This window comes from Mastigoproctus giganteus, chromosome 11, assembly GCF_048544385.1.
Source record: "Mastigoproctus giganteus isolate SK-2022 chromosome 11, ASM4854438v1, whole genome shotgun sequence".
In the NCBI taxonomy this organism is placed as follows: Eukaryota; Metazoa; Arthropoda; class Arachnida; order Uropygi; family Thelyphonidae; genus Mastigoproctus; species Mastigoproctus giganteus.
Window position 1 is genome coordinate 67,413,547 of NC_143585.1, and position 23,436 is coordinate 67,436,982.

The 23,436-nt window shown below is 35.2% G+C and overlaps 1 protein-coding gene across 3 annotated transcripts in view; it reads right to left on the reverse strand.

Moving 5' to 3' along the window:
• The window catches only part of LOC150078087 (stromal interaction molecule homolog), a 298,210-nt gene that overhangs the window by 110,272 nt on the left and 164,502 nt on the right, over window positions 1-23,436 (reverse strand). For all 3 annotated transcript variants that reach the window (XM_090385520.1, XM_090385518.1, XM_090385521.1), the window contains one exon: window positions 2,206-2,320. In XM_090385520.1, the coding sequence (XP_090241646.1) occupies window positions 2,206-2,320 (115 nt within the window). The remainder of the gene's footprint in view (window positions 1-2,205; window positions 2,321-23,436) is intronic.

Sequence of the window (23,436 nt, forward strand, 5' to 3'; positions counted from 1 at the left end):
GTTATCATATTTTGCAAATGATAGATTTGTAACTAGTATAAGGAACCTGCAAACATTGTGGGAGTGTGGTATTATGATTGTTTAGCAGCAAAATCAGCACTTCTTAATTTCCACGAATGCTAGAATAATCCAGGCTATGAAAAGATGACTACTGATATAATACAGAAAAAATATTGCTACTCTCTACAGCTGCTTTGGACATTATTCTATCCTCTTACTTGATACCAAAGAATGGTTATGCCCATTCCTTAATACCAGTATAAATAAGAATAACCAATATTTTTTTTGTATTGGATCAATAGTCATATTTTTACAGTCTGGATTATTTGGTATTCCTACTCATGGTTGGTTTTGTTAGTAGGTCTCTAACTTTAGGTGACATCAAACATACATGGTCAATAATGTTTGAAACATTGGCACTTCATGCATTCTTTCATCTACATCTTTGAAAGATATAAACTAGGTACTTTCTTACTCTGTAAGCCTAGTGCCTTCTCTATTACATCACATTTCTGATGTTTACTTGATTTCCATGATTAAGGTTTTTCAATTACATTAGCTAAAGTCAAACCTAATAATTTAATTCAAGGTTGTTTCATTTATTATAGTAATTATGTTATTAATCCAATTTAATGTATATGGTTTCTTTAAAAGTTTTCTTGGGTTTCCATTTTTTGAGTCAGCATATTTTCTGTGTTTATCCCTTCCTTTGTGTTTATATGGTTTATGCTTAACAGGTAAAGCATAAACCATAAAGCATATGGTTTATGTGTTGTTGTTTGTTGTTTAGGAGCATTAGCAACTAAGGCCATATTGCTCCGGGAATATGCGGTGGTCATTCCCTGACCTTTCTGCATCCTCCATATTTGGTGGTGACGGGCTTGAACCCCGGTCTAATCAAGAAGTGTGTGTGCTATGCACTGTTGCTCCTTCCCACCTGGCTATGGAGGTGCCGTACGGTTTATGATTTACCTATTATCAAAGAATGGTTGTGCCCAGCCTGCATAAATATGAAAAAATGAGTTTACTTAGTCATTTGGGTTTTCTGATCTGCCTAGCTTCTCCTTAAAGAAGAGAATGAGAAGTGACCATATATGCTTTGTATTGTGTCAATAATCACCTTTTTATAGCCTAGGTTATTTGATGTTCCTACCTTGTGTTAGCAGACCTCAAACATTAGATGGTGTCCAATGAATATTAACAGAATCTAATGTGTAAATAATAAATGCAAATTACTGTAATTTTCTCTAATTAATTTTTTTTCCTGCTTCCCTTTTAGGCTGCATTCACATACATGATACTGGAGGGGATCTGCCAGTACTTAATCCTCCAACTAACAAATAAAATTAAAGATCCTTCATATAGTTTTAATTTTATTGGTTGGTTGGGGGATTAAGCGCTTGCAGACTTCAGTATCAAGCATGTGAATGCAACCATATACTGTACATAGAGTGCATCTAAAATCAATTATCCTAAACAAGTCGGTAGATTTTTGGCTGCTGTAGAGGGATAAGTATTTTGATACTTTTACAGTACTCTTCATTAATTAACATACTACATAGTGTTTTACAAAGATATTAAATATGTTTAGTAGAGTTCGTTAGCTTCTTATTTTGAATTTAACTAGTGATTTTGGAAGTTACGACTCCCGATGTTGGCGCCAATACTGTTGAACTAGCCGCCATATTGTAATCGATAAGAAATAGCGCAAAGTATATATCTCAAACTGATACTGCAAGGTATAATATAAAATTAGATAACATAATACGAAGCACTGTATTAGGAATCTGTTAGCTTAGTATAGTATCAATTAATCAAAAATATTTATTAATCTTATTAAATTCCATTGTTAATTAAATTGTATTTAAATGGAAATCATGACCCAGACTACAGCCGAGAGGCAAAGATCAGACTAGCGAGAGTGCTGCGACTCGGGGGAGAAACGAAGGGGGCGATTCGCCAACGCATCACAGTCTCAAAAAATGTGCGAAATGTGAATGTTGCTGAACTTTCTAAAACGGAACATGATCTAGCCAAGAAGGATGTCTTTGTGTGTGAATGGAAGAAATTAAATATATTTCTTTTTCCAACCAACATGGAACTAGTGTCCTTCACTAGATACCAATCACAAAATTCCTTTAAGAATTTTATCTTAAAGAAAATAACAGTTATTTTAAAGCAATGAAAAAAAGCTGAAAAACTTACCCTCTGATGCTTTCCAAGCCTGCCATAATTCATCAACACTGATATATTTGTCATTGCCGTGAAATTCTTTATGCCTCTCATATCCATTTTCATATTGCAATTCATCCCTAAGAAACTACAAAAATATAAAATAAATAAGAAGTTTATATTAAAACATTCATTTCATATTTGGCAAAACATTAGGGTAAGCCAAGATACATTTCAATAATTATTTGTTGTCAACTAATTTCTATAATGTTAGCAAACAATTAATTTAAACATAGATTTTAAGCATTAGCTTGTAACATCAGAAAATTAATATAATCATTGTTTTTATCGAACTGAATGCATTGCATTCAGCTTAGAAATCAAAATAAAATTCAAGATTGGATCAGAAAGTTCCAGGATTGAATTTTTACTTAAACAGATAGAGCATTTACAGATAAACTTTTTTTTTTTTTTTTTTTAATGACTATGCCTATTTAAACATTTTTCCTCTATCAGAGAATCTGTTAATAAAGAACCTCTACATCACATGGAATACTGTTGTCATCCCATTAATGAGTATTGGGGAGGGGGGGGAATAAAAATCACATGGTGCAAGGTCATGTGAATAAAGAGTACATTGTAAGATAGATAGAATGTTCATAAAGATATTCAGAAATTAATGTCACATGACACAGCCTTAATATGGAGTAATAATGGTCAGTATGAATTCATAATGAATATCTTTATACTCAAAAAATAATTATAGCATAGTTTTAACTTTAAATTTTTAATCTGAACTTTATACTTCCTATGAGAAATAGGAAAATTCATCAGTCCCAGGTACACCGTTCACTTTCTTCTGAAACGATTATTCTTCCATCTTTCAAATGTTATCATAAAACCATAATCATAAGGCCTTGAATGGGTTGAGCATGCTGAATTCTGATCGGATGCTTCCAACTGTTCAGATTACGAACCTAAGGGGGCATAAATTGAAATTGAGGAAGGACAGATGTAGAATAGATGTGCAGAAATTTGCCTTTAGCCAGCGGGTGGTTAATTGCTGGAACAAACTTCCATCTGCCATTGTGGAAGTTGATAAGTTAAATAAATTTAAGGAGAAACTGGACAAATATTTAGAGGGGATTGTTTTGTAATTTTTTTTTTTTTTTTGGCTGATGCTGCATAAGCTCATACACTTGCTTTCTTGCATCACATGCCACTACTACCATTCAACTACCAATGTTTTAGATAGGTGTATACTAGCTACCTCACTAAAAAATTTCTTCATGTGTAAATGTAGCACAAAACATTTATTTAATTTTTTAGTAACCTATGCAGGAACGATAGCTATGCCATTTATAAGAAGTACACATTAGTGTACATATGCCATAATGGCCTAATCACCTGAGTAACTTGATTACACTCTAATTTATACTTGGTATATAATTCTGTGTCCCCTAATAACAAATCATTCCACAAATTTTTCTTCTCTGCCATTAAACTCAACAGCTCACCTAGCATCCAATTTGATCTAAACCATAAAACAGTACTGCCCCTGATAATTATAAATTATCAGGGCAGTATTTATAATTATTATTTAATATATTTTTCTTCTTAGTCACTGAACTTCTGACATCATTTTGTTAGAAGTCTTAAAAATATCTCTCAGATGGCATTAAAAACTTAAGTTTCTATGATTACTTCGCATTTGGCATTTTGTAATTTTTAACATCAGTTTCAGTTTGTCTAACTGAAAATAATTTAAAAACTACATAAAAACCATTGTAATCATTTCTGTGAAAACAACATCCCTTTCCTTTAACTTCAACTCTTGTTTTCATCTGCTCTATCGTTAAAAACTTAGGAACAAAGAAATAATTCAATTCTTATTTGACAAATTCAAATAATGCTTTTAACGTGGAGACAAGTTTATCACCATTCACCAATCTCATTGATTCTTCCAATTTTGAAGTGCTTGTACCATTCAGATATCCCCTACCTTTTAATAAAGCTTTTATTGTATGCGATCATTTTTAGTCTCTGAGGCCAATTTCTTCAACAAAGAGTACAATTTTAGACCTTTGTTGAATATAAAAATCAATATTCTAAAAAATGTGAAATTACTATCAACAAGACATAAACCTTTGCACATGTGAATCAAACTGTGGCATGCTGAAAAAAAAATTCTAGACATTCTAGTTTACAAAATAAACAGCTTTTTTTTTTATTCACTGCCTAGAAATTTTTAAATTTTCTGATCCTACCTTGTATTACCTTTCAACTGAATAATACACTGAATATTACAAACATGTAATAACAAAACTGCACTTTTTCATTAATATAGAACAGATTCAGTAAATAAAAAATTTTATTAATGCTTCATGAAATCAAAAATTTCATGAAGTATTAATAAAAAAATATTATAAACATTCAGTCAACAATTTAGTCAGAATGCAAAAGTTTTAAGAAATAGCAGATATAATATAAACTAACAGAAATAACATAAAAAACTACTGAAATAAAATGGCATCGTAAATAAGAAAAGAAAATGAAACTAAGAATCATCTGGTTGTATAGATTTTTGGTGCACTTTAGATATCAAACTTTAATTATATAATCAGTTTCAAGTTTAAGACTATAATAATAGATAAGTGTTTCCAACAGAAGCACATAAATAACTAGGGTGTGGCAAATGTGACCTAGCCACAGACAACCGATTCATCTGAGGCACTGGATGGAGTTAAAAACTAACAAAATTTACAATTCATTTTAAAGCTGTAACAAGTTATCTAAATCAATTATTATAGAATCCTGTCACTTTTATATAAACACACCACAGATATGATATTATGGATAATAATTTAATAATTATTATTTTAATAAGTTAATTATCATTTAATTATTATAATTTATTCAAAAATGTAAATATTATAACTTGATTACATCTAAGAAAACAAAGGCACATTTCTAGTATTTGGCCATAGGTGTGAAAATTCCTTTTTATGGTTCTAATTTCAAAATACATAAAAACAAAATATTGAAACTTTATTGATTTACACTTTTTTTTTTTTTTTTTTCGACATTTGTATACATTACTAATTACATTATAATAGTAACTAGTCACTGCTTTTTATGCTAGCATGTGGATTAAATAACTAAATATAATACACAAACCATCTACTGGGATTTTAAAATATCCCACTAGACAAAAAAAAAAAAAAAAAAAAAATCAAATTACATTCAAAACAGCTGGCCAGATATCCTTTTAAACCAGAGAATGGTTTGAAGTATGACTGTAGATGAGTGGTAAATATACAAGCACAGAGTTATGCATGCCATGTGTTGAAATCCACATAAAACTACTACATTCCTTAATATTCCTCTGAGGCTTTATTGCCATTCCAGAGTATATAAGGAAAGACCTGTAATTAAATTCATGAAAATGAGTTGCCAAAATTTTATTTCAAGATGACCGCATCCTAACCATATCACTGATTTGGGGGGGGGGATTCTTTTTATAATTCCAAACCATCACAATTATAGTCCTGCAGTTTTCCTTGCTGCCCTTCTTCAGACCTTATTCAAGTCTGGCAAGACCAGATGTGGGTAATCAAAACTCTTGTTGAGTTACTGGTGATAACTATTGCTATTGAGGTTACATTTATTATAAATCAATGGCGAAACAATTTATTTTCAAGATCATAACACCAAGGGCTCACATCTAGTGAGTATGGGCTTGCCACACCCAGGGTCCTTAGCTGGATATCATCATTCTTCTCTTTCTTGATGATTCCCTTCTACTTCTGACACACACACACACACACACACACACACACACACACACACACACACACACACACACACACACACACACACTCTCTCTCTCAGGTTTTGTTTTTTTGGCTGGTGCACCAAAAGCTTCAAGCTTCCTTGCACCATATGGCTACTACTAATAATAATAATAATACAATACAATTTTATTTTATCAAGAGAATTTGTTTACAATAAAAGAACTTGTTAAGAAAAGTGAATTTCTTGACAAGTTGTAATTCATCATTTACAACAGTTTTTGCATACAGATTTGTTAACAGAAAACACAATGAAATCATTACACATAGTACAAGCCGCACTGCAAACAGAGAAAGTAATTGATCTGCATATCAGGTCTAATCTACTTATCATTGAGTATCAAAAATCTTCTTATTAGGAATTTTAATTTGGAGATAGAATAACTTCTCCTGAGCCACTTGCCAACAAGTTATTTATTATGTTCATTGTGTGCCTATCTCCAAATCTATTTAGAACCCAGGGGTGAGGCAAAACAATTGCTTTTGGATTCCTAAAGTTATGTGATACATTTCTTTGAAGAGTCGACTCTTCATAAATAGTGTTAAGATTCTTCAAGAATAAATTTAATTTCAGTTTTTGAATTGGATAAAGTATTTTATATTTCAACAAAAATTGCCTTCTCTTATTCAGATCATTTCAAGAGTTTGTCCCCATTAAAAGTTTCAGAATCCTGTTAAGTAAGTTGTTTATTATCTTTATTTCAGTTATATTTGCTCGTGCCCAAACATTTACTAAATAATTGAGTTGGGAGTCCAGTAATGCATAATATAAGGTAACTTTTGTTCTTAGATTTAACTTATTTTTAATGTAATAAAAAAAGTAAATGTAAAATCTCATTTTCTTGTACAAGTTTGTTATATGCATTGCCCAACTTAGACTATAGTCAATCAATAACCCAAGGTAACAGTGATTTTAAACTTCTTCCACTGTTAGACATTTGCAATTCTGGAAATCCTGAACATGTATATATTATTATTATTAAAATAATACAATACAATACAATTTTATTTTATCAAGAGAATTTGTTTATTATTATTATTATTATTATTATTATTAACCGAAGTAAAGAGAAATAAAGAATAGTTCACTGTTCTCTTGGTGGAGCTTATAGCACGAATGTTAGAATCGGGAAATTATCCTACAAATCTAACTTTCCTTTAAAATACTCCCTCTATATAAAAAGGGACAACCTAATGACTTTTGTAATTATAGACCAATTACAATTCAGTCGAATTACAATTCAGTCGGTTATAAATAAAATAATAAAAAATTATATATTTTCCCATATAAGCAAATATTTATATCAGTATGGACTGTTAAACAACTCTCTATTCTCATATCAGAAGGGCAAGAGCACACAGACATTATTAGAAAGTTTAGTAGACTCTTAACTTACATTTAAACAACAATAACTTCATAATGATTTTATTTATTGATTTGACCAAAGAATATGACTTAATTGATATCCCAATCTTGAAACAGAAATTACTGAAATATGGTATAAGGGGAAGAATCAATCAACTCTTAGCATCTTATTTAACCAAAAGAAAAATAACAGTAGAAGTAGAGAATACAAAGGGAAAATCAAATACTGTAATGTAAAGAGACGAGTACTTCAGGGCACTCATGCAGGGCCAATCATGTTCAACGTCAATGTTCAATCATGTTTTTAAAAATTTATGCATATGATATAATCTTATATAGAATTGGAAATAACCTGACAAAAATGGCAAAAGATGTACAGCAGGATGTAATAAATTTACAAAGACCAATAGATTGACAGTAGCCACTGGCAGAGGTGAAAGAGATTCTTGCACTGCTTCTATTAGAATGAGCAGAAGCCTGAAAAACAAGATGCGTGGTATTTCAGAGACTGCTGGGAGCCATTGCGGTACAAGTAAACACATGGGTTGTGTTAGAGTAGCTAAGAATAGAAGCAGGTGCAGGTATACTTGCGTGTACACCAACGCTAGGAGTTTAGTAAATAAATTTGATGAATTTGAGGTATTGCACAAAACATCAAAGGCAGATACTGTTGGGATATCAGAGACGTGGTGTCCCACAGATATAAGGGATGCAGAACTGCAATTTGGGGAGTACAACGTCTACAGAAAGGATAGACAGGATAGGAAGGGGGGAGGGGTTATGCTATTAGTTAAGAAACACATAAAAACCAAGGAAGTGAAGCCAGTCGACATCGCCGGACAGTGCAGTGTTGAGTCAGTTTGGTGTGACATAAGCATTGGGAGATCAAAATTGAGAGTAGGAGTGTGCTATAGGCCTAATGACTCTGATGAGTATAATAAGGAACTGTACAGGGAAATAGAGTGGGCCAGTAAATCAGAGAGTCTTATAATGGGAGATTTTAATTTCCCAGATATTGACTGGAATTTGGGGGCTGGTTACTCACACACTAGCAGGGCTTTTGTGGATTTATTGGATGATTGTTTTCTACATCAGCATGTTCGGGAGGCAACTAGAGGGAGTAATACTCTTGATTTGATTATCAGCAGTGATTCTTCATGCATTAAGAATCTGCAGATAAATGAACCACTAGGTGGCAGTGATCACAGTGTGCTGAAGTGGGATTTACTCAAAGAGGTAACTACCATTAGGGGTAAAGGGAAGGGTTATTGCTTCCGTAAAGGCGACTACGATGGACTGAGACAGTATTTAAATTCTATACAGTGGGACCAACTGATGATGTTACCAACAGCAAACTCAAAATGGGAAGCATTCAAAGAACTTATCTTGGAAGCTACTAGGCTTTACATACCAACTAAGAAATATTGTTCAAGGTTTAGGCCAAAATGGATGTCAGATGAACTAATGAGGCATATGGCAGAGAAGAAAAATGCATGGGATACTTACAAATTAACACATGACAAAGAAGCCTATGATAGATACAAGTTGATATGCAACCAAGTTACAAAGGAGGTTAGGCAGGCGAAGGCAGATTACGAGAAATCCTTGGCAAGGGATGCAAAGAAAAACAGCAAAGAGTTCTTTACTTATGTAAACTCTAGAAGGAAGGGGATGAATCAGATTGGTCCACTTGATATTGATGGGTCAAATGTTGATGATCCTGCTCAGGTAGCTAACAAACTAAATGAATATTTTGCATCGACATTCACACATGAGGAGTTATTCAGCAAGGGGAATGCCAGAGGTGTATTCAACTCGAGCAGTAAGCTACAGAATCTTGAAATAACTGGGAGTAAAGTGGAGAAGAAACTGTTGAAGATAAACACAAGAAAGGCACCCGGGGTGGATGGGATCTATCCAGTTATATTAAAGGAGGCAGCAAAGGAAGTAAGCAAACCCTTAGCCATAATTATGAGAGCTTCCTTGGACTCAGGGGAGGTACCCATAGACTGGAAATGTGCAAATGTGACCCCAATTCACAAAGGAGGATCAAAGGCTGACACAAGTAATTATAGACCTGTGAGCTTAACTTCTGTTCCAGGAAAATTAATGGAGGCACTGGTTAAAGAAGCACTGCAGGATCATTTAGACAAGACTTCAGTTATAGCTCAGACACAGCATGGTTTTGTTAAGGGGAAGTCTTGCCTGACCAACTTGATTGGATCTATGATGCAGTCACAAAAGAACTGGATGCAGGGAATAACTTTGATATTATATACTTGGATCTTAGAAAGGCTTTTAATACTGTTGCACACGGAAGACTGCTACACAAATTGGAGCAGTGTGACATTGGAGGCAAATTGCTGCTATGGATAAAGGGGTGGTTGAGGGGGAGAAGACAGAGAGTGGTAATCAATGGACACTGCTCATCGTGGACTAATGTTATTAGTGGAGTAATGTCCAAGTTTGCAGACGATACAAAGGTTGGCAGGGTTGTCAAGGACACTACTGACACTATGCTGCTGCAACAGGATCTGGAAAGGTTGAGCAGATGGGCTGAGAGGTGGCAAATGAAGTTTAACATTGACAAATGTAAAGTACTACACATGGGAAACAGCAACCCCAGAGCAACGTATCAACTCTGTGGTACTACACTGACAGTGATAGAGAATGAAAGGGACTTGGGGGTGGTTGTGCAGGCAGATATGAAGTTCTCTGAGCAGTGCAGACGGGCTGCAAGAGTAGCTCATGGAGTATTGTCAATGATATACAGGAATTTTTCCAGCAGGGATAAGGAGGTGATTATTCCATTGTATAAGGCAATGGTCAGGCCACACCTAGAGTACTGTATACAGGTCTGGAGGCTTCATTTCAAGAAGGATGTAGAGCTGCTGGAACGAGTACAGAGAAGGGCAACAAGATTGGTGAATGGAAAAAGGGGTGCTCTTATGAATAAAGGCTTAACTTTTGCAAATTACAGTGTCTGGAGACTAGGCACCAGCGAGGTGATCTGATAGAGGTGTATAAAGCCTTGAATGGTTTAAGCATGCTCAATGCTGATGGGATTCTTCCTCTAGCTCAGAAAAATCACCTGAGAGGGCATAAATTCAAATTGAGGAAAGACAGATGTAGGATAGACGTGCGGAAATTTGCCTTTAGCCAGCGGGTGGTTGGTTGGTGGAACAGACTTCCATCCCTTGTGGTGGAGGTTGATAGCCTAAATAAGTTTAAGGCTCAGCTGGACAGGTATTTTGAAAGAACAGAGGGGTGAAGTGGAAGTGGGTTTTTTTTTTTTTTTTTTTGGCTGATGCTGCATTTTTTTTTTTTTTGGCTGATGCTGCATAAGCTTGCTTTCTTGCATCAAATGTCTCTACTAATACTAATGCTAATATCTATATAAATGACATATTCGAAGAAATAAAGAACAACTTTTTAAAAATTTATGCATATGATATAATCTTATATAGAATTGGAAAGAACCTGACAAAAATGGCAAAAGATGTACAGCAGGATGTAATAAATTTACAAAATTGGTTGCATGACAATAAATTAGCACTCAGCTTTGAAAACACAAAATTTTTGGTAATGAGATCTCCTCATCAAACCCTGGATATTCATCCCTCTATTAAATTACATGAACATAAATGTCTACATGTTCAGGATTTCCAGAATTGCAAATGTCTAACAATGGAAGAAGTTTCAAATCACTGTTACCTTGGGTTATGGATTGACTATAGTCTAAGTTGGGAAATGCATATAACAAACTTGTACAAGAAAATGAGATTTTACGTTTACTTTTTTTATTACATTAAAAAAAAGTTAAATCTAAGAACAAAAGTTACCTTATATTATGCATTACTGGACTCCCAACTCAATTATTTAGTAAATGTTTGGGCACGAGCAAATATAACTGAAATAAAGATAATAAACAACTTACTTAACAGGATTCTGAAACTTTTAATGGGGACAAACTCTTGAAATGATCTGAATAAGAGAAAGCAATTTTTGTTGAAATATAAAATACTTTATCCAAATCAAAAACTAAAATTAAATTTATTCTTGAAGAATCTTAACACTATTTATGAAGAGTCCACTCTTCAAAGGAATGTATCACATAACTTTAGGAATCCAAAAGCAATTGTTTTGCCTCACCCTAGGGTTCTAAATAGATTTGGAGATAGGCACACAATGAACATAATAAATAACTTGTTGGCAAGTGGCTCAGGAGAAGTTATTCTATCTCCAAATTAAAATTCCTAATAAGAAGATTTTTGATACTCAATGAGGTGGTAGATGACTTTCATCAACTGGTGTAATACCACCACTTTGCTTATTGGAGGCTTGAAGTGGTGAAACCCATGTTTAGTTTCTAGAGCAAAGTTTCCAGCACCCCTCTCCCCCCATACTTCTCTTTCAACCCATGCACGGTACTAAGTACTATAGGTTTTGATACCTTTCGTGTTTGGGGTTTTCATAAAAAAAAAAAAAAAAAAAATTAGAGCTGATATGCAGATCAATTACTTTCTCTGTTTGCAGTGTGGAATGTACTATGTGTAATGACTTCATTGTGTTTTCTGTTAGTTAACAAATCTGTATGCAAAAACTGTTGTAAATGATGAATTACAACTTGTCAAGAAATTCACTTTTCTTAACAAGTTCTTTTATTGTAAACAAATTCTCTTGATAAAATAAAATTGTATTATTATTATTATATACTAACATTATTTACTAACAGAAATTGTACCAATAAGGAAGAAAATGGAAGACCTCAAGACAGAAGTTGGTTGGTTGGTTGGTTGTTGGGTTTTATTGGCGCATTAGCAACTAAGGCTATAATGCACCAAAAGAAAGACAGAAGTAGATAATATCAAAAAAAAAAAATTTGATTGCTTTTATCTCAGATTCCTTCGATAAAATACAAAATAGCATAAGCAAGCTGCAGAACTCCAACGCTGCTATCAATAAAAGACTTGTGGATCTGGAAGCTTCTTTCAAGAAAAATGAGGAGAATTCTATTCTACTTAACTCACGGATTGGCTCGATAGAGCAACAGTTATTAGAAAATAATGTAGAAATAGTAGGATTAACAGGATTAGCGGGCCAAGACCTAGAGCATGTTATTCAGCAGCTGGGGCTTGCATTAAAGCTACAGCACAATAACTAAGTGGCACACTACTACATACCTAAGAACAAAAAAATAAATGACAAGCCTACACTAATTGTGAAATTTTCAAATCATGTGGTAAAGGTAAAATGGATGAGAAAGGCAAAGGAAATTCGACTCATAGCAAATGATGTATTTCAGAACAACAGCAGTGCTCCAATCTACATAAATGACTACTTAACACACCTCAAGCAATTATTTTGTGAAACAAAACAATTAGTAAAAACTCAGTTTCAAATTTTTATGGTTAAAACATGGAAGGATTTACGTGAAGCAGAATGACCCTTCAAGAGCCATAAGAATCTTGAGTTCAAAGGACCAGCAGTATATAAAATAGACTCCTTCATTGTGAATAATTGTAATTTCTTGAAATCTAGGCCTAAGGTAATATTAAGACATCAGGTATGCTTTTTGAGGAATCACAAACTTTCAATTCACCATTACATTTTTTAAAAAATCCAAATATCCAAGCTCTTTTAATTGATAAAAACAGTTTTTTCTGGTAGATTTAAACATCAGGTCATTAAGAAAAAATTGGTTTAACTTTTTGCAATATATAAGTGCAATGAAAAAATATATTTCTTGTATAGTTTTAACAGAGGTTAACATAAAAAGTGATGAAATTGCCAACTATAACATACTAGGATATGACAAGGTCTATAAGTTGGAAGAGTTGAGAAGGGCTGGTGGAATAATAATATACTATAGAACATGCTATAAGACAATACAGGTTTACCACGAGACTCAGTCTTGCAAAAACTGCTGTCTCAAATTATTAGGAGAAGATCCACAGAACACATTCATGATTTGTGCTTTTTATAGGCCACCATCAGATTCTATAAACACTTTTCTAATAGAATTAGACAACATAATTCTGCAATGGGAAAACATACAAGCTGATAAGACCATACTAGTGGGAGACTTCAATATCAATTTACTAAACGATGAAACAGAAAATGTAATACTCAGATACTCTGAAATCTTAAATAATTATGGATTTGAACATACCTTATTTGGAACAACAAGGCAACAAAGGATGGAGGGAGACAGAACAGTAAGCTCCTGCTTAGATCATCTTATAACAAATATAAAGTTGAAGTATGCAAATTCCTATATACTACTAAATCAACTTTCAGATCATAAAACATGCATACTAATAATAGATATGTATTCAAAACAACACCCATGTGAACATAAAAAATTAACAAATGTTGCAAAGAACAAATATTTATCAGTCAAGCTGAAATACAACACAGAAAACATGTTAAGACAAGAGCAAGCATCTTACACAACTAATGTAAATGTCTTTTCAAATAAAATAATACAAATGATAAACAATTCGAGGATTAATACGGAGAGAAAAATAAATCTTTCAGCTTGCAACACAAATTCTAGGAGTAGCATGATTAAACATAAGAAACCTTGGATGAAAAGAGAAATAGAAGAATTAATGGTACAAAGAGATAAATACTTCAGGAAGTATAGAAATTGTCCATCAAAGATAGAACATTATCACAATTATAAAACAATTAGAAATAAATTGACAGGTTTGATTAGAAAGCAAAAAAACACTTACTACAACCAACTTTTTATGGATAAACAGATAACTCAAAAGGATAAATGGAGCATTATAAATAACCTGATAAGTACAAGGAAGAAAAAGTCAACGGGAAATCAAATCAAAACACTATTAGAACAGGTAACTGGTACAAATAAACAATATGAGGCTGCAAACAGATTTGCAAAAGCTGTATTAGAGCTCAGCAGATACAATATACACTATTGCCAAGACCCCCTTGCTCAAAAAGATAATCTTCCTCAGGTAGTGAACTCCTGTATAATCTTTGCTCCACAGTACACGGAGATTCTCAAGATCATAGAACAGTTAAAGAACAAGAAATCTTAGGGACTTGACTGTATTACAGTAACCGAAGTAAAGAGAAATAAAGAACAGTTCACTGTTCTCTTGGTGGAGTTTATAGAACGGATGATGGCGTCAGGAGTCTATCCTACAAACTTACTTTCTTTTAAAATAATCCCTATATATAAAAAGGGACCACCTGATGACTTTTGTAATTATAGACCAATAACAATACAGTCAGTTATAAATAAGATAATAGAAAATTATATATTTACCCATATAAGTAAATATCTACATCAATATGGACTGTTAAATACCTCTCTCTTCTCATATCAGAAGGATAAGAGCACACAGACATTATTAAAGAGTTTAGTAGACTCTTTTAACTTATGTTTGAACCACAATAACTTCATAATGATCTTATTTATAGATTTGACCAAAGCATATGACTTAATTGATATCTCAATCTTGAAACAGAAATTACTGAAATATGATATAAGGGGAACAGTCAATCAACTCTTAACATTTTATTTAACCAAAAGAAAAATCACAGTTGAAGTAGAGAATACAAAGAGAAAAATCATACAATATAAAGAGAGGAGTACCACAGGGCACCCATGCAGGGTCAATCATGTTCAACATCTATATAAATGACATTTTCGAAGTAATTAAGAACTCCTTTTTAAAAATTTATGCAGATGATTTAATCTTATATACAATTGGAAAGAATCTTACAAAAATGGCATTAGATTTACAGCAGGATGTACAGTGAAACTTCTAACGGACACCTCTCTACAACGGACATTTTCAAATTCTCCAACTCACCTCCATTGGTTTTAACGTGTTTTCAGCTTCTGTCTAGCGGACATTCTCTGTAACGGACGCGGACAGGCAATCTGCACTGTTTCGTTTAGATTAGCACTTAATTTGATCTCCCCATTACGGACTGCGGGAGAGCTCACGGCCCTTTTTCTAGGAACTTTTCTTCCACATATTGCCTCAATCGTGTGTTTATTTTCTATTTCCGATTCTCTGAATTTTATCAAGGTTTAGGTCGTGGTTCTAAACCCTTTTTCAAGAATTTTAAGGCATGTGTAAAACTTCTGATGAATTCGGTGTGTGCAGGGGGGGGGGAGGAATTTGGTCGGCCTTTCGTCTTTTGAGTATGTTTTCAGTTTTGTTCAGTGCACAATGTCATCTCGTAAACATTTAACTTTAAAAGATAAAAAAGTCGAACTCATTAATGCATATGATCGGCAAAAAAATAGTGTTCGCAATCTCGCTGCAAAATTCAAAATCGGGAAGACGCAGGTAAGCGACATCCTAAAGAAAAAAAATTAACTGCTTAAACAATTTTGGCAACACGGAAATGATCAGGTTCAAAAATCATTCCCGAAAACTGTTGGACTTCAAATTAACAATGTTACGTATGAATGGTTTTGTCGCGCACGTGCTAAAAAAAATTCCCATTAATGGGCCTATTATTAGGGAAAAGGCTTTGGAGGTTGCGAAATCTATGGGAGTAAATGAGATCAAAGCTTCTGAGGGATGGCTAGACAAGTTCAAAACTCGGCATAAAATTTCTTGGAAAACCGTAAGTGGTGAAGTCCACTCTGTTACAACCCCAGTATCTGTTGATACTGGGGTTGTAACAGAGTGGACCGACAAATTGGAAGATTTATGTCGTGATTTTGAAGCTAAGGATATTTACAACTGTGACGAAACAGGGTTGTTTTTTAAAGCTCTTCCTGAAAAAACAATGAGTCTAAAAAACGAAAAGTGCCAGGGCGGAAAAATTTCTAAGGAACGCTTGACTGTACTATTGTGTACAAATATGCTGGGAGACTTTGAACAACCTCTTGTTATAGGAAAACCACAAAATCCTCGTTGTTTCAAGGGCATAAAATTGAATCTTTTGAATGTTGACTGGAAGTCTAATAAAAAAGCGTGGATGACACGAGATATCATGAGCGAATGGATAAGTCACTTTAACCAAAACATGATTCATCAAAACAGAAAAATTATTCTTTTCATGGATAACGCTGCATCTCACCCGCACATTGAATTGTCCAACATTCAAATCGTTTTTCTGGCACCAAACACATCTGCAGAGTGTCAGCCCTTGGATCAAGGGATAATAAAAAATTTTAAACTTCACTACAGAAAACGTGTTTTAAGACATCTCATTGCAAACATGAACGATGTAACACGTGCGATATTTAGTGCATGGAAACACGTGCGTGTTTCCATGCATCCACCATATTGTCCATTCATTCTTCCAATCAGCACATAAAACAACAAAATATCCACTGGTTAAGCTGCTAATAACCAGCAAGCTTAAAAACTAAAATTCATTCCACTAAGCAGGAATGATTAACATAACCAACAATGGACAGTCCAGACATGCTTTTACTGTGTGAGATCCCATTAACTTAAATGATTAATTTAAGCTGCATGATGTGCTGGTTTCCAGAAAACATGCCACCTGTATTCTACATATAAGTATCCACTGAAACAAGCACTCAATGCTTTATGGCAGTGAATCCAGTCATTATGCTCTCTGGCTTTGCAACACAGAACAGTCTAGCTCATGCCCAATTGTACATGGGCACAAGCTAGAAATACACGGGCCTTTCAATTAACATTTCCTCGCTGACAGTCAAAGATAACATAAATATTCAAATAAAAAATGTGTAAAGTGCTGCAGTGGTATTTTATTTTCAAAAAATAATTTAAAATATTTATTTTTAATATAAAAAATGGATTTTTCAAAGTTGTGTTCAGAAACGATTGAAAATAAAGGTGGCATCAAAAAGTGAACAATTCTGAATTATTTCTTGCTGATTTTTAAATAACACATGCAGAGTCACTTTGACTTCTGCACCAAGAGGAGTAACAATTCGAGCATCTGGCTATGGGTTAAGCTTTTTTGGGGGGAGCCAGTGAAAGGTCTCCCCCAATAAAACAATGTCACAACAGTCAGCTAGAACAGTGTTCCACAACCGGTGTGCCGTGAACTTTGCTTAAGCCATATACCTATAAATCATACTATACATAACATATTAGAAACTGACAACTTTTACCTATTGTAAGAAATTAATGTACATTATTTAGTCACAATTATAGTTTTTAATGCTACTCATTGTTATAGTTCATAATATGCCATTTTTCCTGAAACACAATGTTATCTGTGTGCGTTTGCCCTTCCAATATTTCTTGTTTTGTCACTGCGCTGATTGAAATAAGATGCCACTTGTTAAAGTTAGATACGTACGTGCTGGTCCTTGGCAAAACATCACATCTTTTATTATTTTATTGGCTTGTTTTGATAGTTGTCCCTGTTTGTCCATGCTACTTCAACTTTATTACTTTGTTCCTGTGCCTATATGCCCCTTTCTTATAAGACTATATTCTAAAGCGATAGATGTGCCCCTTCCTCTGTTTGAAGAGTATTGGTCCTGCATCTATTACTTTCAGTTTCCTCACAGCTGTGCTCCGAAATAGTAAGAAAACTGTGATAACATTTCTCTTACTATTTCGGCCATAACATTGTTGTTTTACTATTTTCTTTTTTTAACAATGGACAAGTTCCTCGTAAGGAGTATTCCATCCACAAGTGGAAGTACCAAAAGTGAAGAGCCCGAAAAAAAGAAACAAAAATTAGTGCGCAGACAGTATTAATTATCAGTACTGATAATTATTTCTCTTTTGGTTTTTTTCTGGTGTGGTGATAACAATCCCAATCCCCAAGTGTCTCATGTGAGGAGAAAAAAACTCAGCAATGTTGGTATGGTTCCCAGTAAACTAAAATGGCATTTCTCAACAAAACATCCTTCTCTGGCATGCCAAGATATCAATTATTTTCAATGGTTGTTGCAACAAAATGAAAAAATAGGCAATGTTCATGACTTCGTCGGTAAGTGTTTTGGAAAAAGTACAAGAAGCTAGCTATAAAGTAGCTGAACTTATCGTAAAGGCCAAAAAGGCACGCACACGCGCACACACACACACACACACAATAGCTGAAACTCTGTTAATGCTAGCTTGTAAAGAGATGGCGAAAATAGTCCTGGGCCCAGAAGCTGCCAATGAAATTTCAAAAATTTCACTCAGCTGACACAATCAGTCACCAAGTCAATGATATGTCCAGTGACACTGAAGACATTATGAAGGAGAAAATCAACAGAAGTCCTCACTTCAGATCGAAGAGTCCACAGATGTTAGGGGTCATGCTCAACTTCTTATCAACATTCGGTTCATCAGCAGAGATATAATCACAACAAATTTCTTTTTTTGCAAAGTACTACCCGAGTGAGCCATCAGTAAAGAAATATTTTGTGTTACTAAAGAATATATGCTCCAAAACAAATTAAATTGGAAGGATTGTGTTAGCGTTTGCACAGACAGAGTCGCTTCCATGACAGATTGAGTTAAAGGCTTTGTAGCTAAAGTGCACAAAGTGAATCCTGATATATGATGTGACCACATTGTCTTATTTACCATAAAGCCATTGTTGCCAAGTCTTTGCCATCTGCTCTGAAAGTTGTGTTAGACAAAGTAGTAAAAGTCATTAACTTCATCAAATCGCAGCCGCTCAATTAGTGGCTTTTTTTCCATTTTGTGTCAGGAAATGGGATCTTAACACGCCACACTACTATACTACAGGATATATGTGTACAGCAAGGGCTACACTACAGTTTGTTTGTTATTTGTTTTTTTTTTTTTAGGAGCATTAGCAACTAAGGCCATATTGCTCCAGGGATATGCGGTGGTCATTCCCTGACCTTTCCGCATCCTCCGTATTTGGTGGTGACGGGCTCAAACCCCGGTTTAATCAAGAAGCGTGTGCTACGCACTGCTGCTCCTTCCCACCTGGCTACGGAGGCGCCTCTATACTACAGACTGAAAAGAGGAACCCCTATGGAATTCCTAGAAATTACCCTCAACTCTGCCAATGAAATCAACGTAGAAATGAAACAAATTGCCATCCAGTTACATCAAATATGGCAAACTGAATGGTAACAAGAAACCGAAGGTGCTGTCACCAGAAAGTTGCTCCCATGGGTGGCGATGGTTAGTCCTAAGCCACCTAATTGGTATGTCCAGGGACTCTTTACAACTTATTTACCAACTGGTCATGGGACTCTCAATGCCGAATTGCATCCTTGGGACTGTCAGATGACCCCAACTGTACCTGTGGTGAAAGTGAGAACGGCATGCATGTTTTGTGACTGTACAATATATGAAATCCAAAGAAATCAACTTATTACAGAAATTGGACCACTGCCTAGGAGCCAAGAACACCTATTCATATTGGAGGATAGGCTGTATAAAGGCCTTCAGCAACTATGTTCAAAAAGTGTTAGACGAAAAAGTGTTAGACGAAATCTGTAGAGACAGGCACTACAACCTGTTCCAGTGCCAAACAATAGTTCATAGACTTACACTGCCAGGATTAACCGGACAAGACCTATCAAATTTGCAAATCTACTGGATTGAACAACCAAATATGACCTGCCTTAGGGGTCTCCCTGCCTATGGTTGAGAGACTCTGGGATCAGGAAAATAACAGGTGACTAAATAGGAACTAGAGAAGGCTAGTACTGCCCTGCCCCATCATAGCACATGACTTTCACACTGAATAGAACAGATAACATAACTAAGCAGACAATTTAACTGATATGACCACCAAGATGCTGAATGGTGCCTGCAGCCAGGGTTACCCCTTGGCTGGAAAAATTTCAAAAGCAGATATTGTGGGTATATCACAGATGTGGTGTTACCCAGACATAGGGAATACAGAATTGGAATTTGGGGAGTACAATGTGTACAGAAAGGATAGACACGATAGAAAGGGAGGAGGGGTTATGCTGTTAGTTAAAAAAACACAAAATTTAAGGAAGTACATCCAGTTGACATGGGTGGACAGTGCAACGTTGAGTCCATTTGGTGACATAAGCACTGGGAAAGTAAATTGAGAGTAGGAGTGTGTACAAGGCCTAAGTCATGAACATTGCCTATTTTTTATTTTGTTGCAACAAGGCCTAATGGCTCTGATGAGTAAAAACAACTGTACAGAGAAATAGAGTGGGCCAGTAAATCAGATTGGCTTATGTAAATTATGTATGGAAGTGGAGGCCAGAAGCTTATCAAACTCCAAGGAGTATAATGACTTTGTAATAACTGAAATCAAAGTGGAGGAAAAATTGCTGAAGTTAAACATAAGAAAGGCACCTAGAGTGGATGGGATCTATCCAGTTATATAAAAGGAGGTAGCAGAGGGAAATAAGCAAACCTTAGCCATAATTATGAGAACATCCCTGGACTCGGGGGAGAACCCCTCAAACTGAAGATGTGAAAATGTATCCCCAATTCACAAAGAGGGATCAAAGGGTGATACGAGTAATTAGAGACCTGTTAGTTTAACTTCTGTTCTGGGGAAAATAACATATTCAATGGTTAAAGAAGCACTGCAGGATCATCTAAACAAGACTGCAGTTATTGAAGTCTTGTCTGACCAATTTGATTGGATATTATGATGTGGTCACAAAGGAACTGTATGCAAAAAGTTTGATATCATATACTTGGTTTTCTGGAAAGCTTTTGATACTGTTGCACATGGAAGACTACTGTACAAATTAGAGCAGTTTGGCATTAATGGCAAGTTGCTACAATGGATAAAAGGATGGTTGAGTAAGAGAAGACAGAGTGGTAATCAATGGATACTGCTCCTCATGGACTAATTTCATTAGTAGTGTTCCCCGGGGTTCAGTGTTGAGCCCATTGTTGTTTTCTATATTATCAACGATATTGATGAAGTTATATCAGACAATGTCCAAGTCTGCAGATGATATGAAGATTGGCAGTGTTGTTAATAACAATAATGACAGTAAGCTACTGCAACAGGATCTAGAAAAGTTGGGCAGGTGGGCTGAGAGGTGGCAATTGACGTTTAACATTGACAAATGCGAAGTACTGCATATGGTAGCAGTAACCACAGAGTAATGTACAAACCGTGTGGTATTACACAATGGAGAATGAAGGGGACCTCGGAGTAATGAGAGAGAGTTGTGATCGCAGAACAGTACGGACGGTGGATTTTTGGCTGCTGTAAAGGGATAAGTATTTTTTAATTTTTAACGTATTCTTTGTTATTTAACATAGTACATTGCGTTTTACGGAGATATTAAATAGGTTTAATAGCATTTGTTAGCTTCTTATTTTGAATTTGACCAATGATTTTGGAAGTTACGACTCCCAATGTTGGCACCAATATTGTTGAACTAGCCGCCATATTGTAGTCGATAAGAAAGAGCTTAACGTATATATATCTCGAACTGATAGCATAAGGTATAAAGTTAAACTAGATAGTGTAATACAAAGCACTGTATTAGAAATCAATAGCGTATTATAGTATTATCAATTAATAAAAAATATTATTAATCTTATTAAATTTCATTGTTAATTAAATTATATTTAAAGGGAAATCATGACCCAGACTAGAGCTGCGAAGCACAGATCACAGACTAGTGAGAGTGCTGTGGCTCGGGGGAGAAACGAAGGAGGCAATTCTCCAATGCATCACAGTCTCAAAAAATGTGCGAAATGCAAATTGTTTGCTGACTTTTCTAAAACAGGACAGAATCTAGCCAAGGAGGATGCCTTTATGTGTCTGGAGTGTCAAGAAATTAGGTGCCAACTCAGCGTTCTGATGGGCGTCTCTGTGAGAGCTTGAGGTATAGGGTAAATGACCTCGAAGAAATTAATATGAGGGGCCCATCATGCTCTCAGCTGCCCAACTCAACGGCAGAGCTCACTCCTGTGCATCAAGCAACACAGAGGCAATCTCCAAGGCAGAATGCTCTGGTCCCAAAGGAACTAGTTATTGTTGGTGACTCTATTGTCAGGGAGACGGGGAATATACTTTGTAAGAAGGATAGGTGGAACAGGACCAGGGTATGTCTGCCAGGGACAAAAGTTGATGACGTTGTAGAGCAGATGTCATCTTTTCAGGGCACAAAAAGTGATATTATTGTACACGTTGGAACTAATGATATTAAGAGTAAGAAATCTGCAGATTTACTCAACAAGTACAGGTCAATGTTGAAAAAAAGTCGAGAGTTAAGGTTGAATGTGAAGGTGTCTGCAATTCTACCCAGACACAATAGTAGGGAGTATATGAAGAGAGCCTTGTAAATCAATTCGGCTCTGGAGAGATTGTGCAAGGCTCAAGGGTTAGAATTTTTTCCAGCCTGGTCTGTGCTTGTTGACAGGAGAGACTGCTTCTATGGGGATGGGATACACTTAAACAGAAAGGGTGCAAGAATATTTGCTGATGCTATTGGAGCAGTGTTTGGTGGGTAGGAAAACTGCTAGCGTGGGGGGATACACAGACTTAAAACGTAGCCGAGTGGTCAAGAGCAAGAGTGCATAGCACGCGTTCCTTGAGTGGACTGGGGTTCGAGCCCGTGATTACTAAATACGATAAATATTTGTATTGACGATTTATTGTAAACTCTACTGACTTGGTTGTCATGCCAGAGTATAAACAGAAAATTTATTTTTTTATTTTTAAAAGGTTAACAGTGGCCGCAGGTAGAAGCAAAAGTGAGTCTTGCACTGCTTCTATTAGAATGGGCAGCAGATTGGAAAGCAAGGTAATGGAGATTTCCAGGACTGCTGGGAGTCATAGTGGAACAAGTAAATACATGGGCTGTGTTAGGGTGGCTAGGAGCAGGAACAGGTGCATGTATTCTTGCATGTATAGCAATGCTAGGAGTATAGTTAATAAATTTGATGAGCTTGAAGTGCTAGTGAAGACATCAAAAGGCAGATATTGTTTGGATATTAGAGACGTGGTGTAACACATATACAGGCAGTGCAGAGTTGGAATTTGAGGAGTACAATGTGCATAGGAAGGGAGGAGGGGTTATGCTGTTAGTTAAGAAACACAAAATCAAAAGAAGTGCATCCAATTGATGTTGGTGGACAATGCAGTGTTGAGTCTGTTTGGTGTGAAATA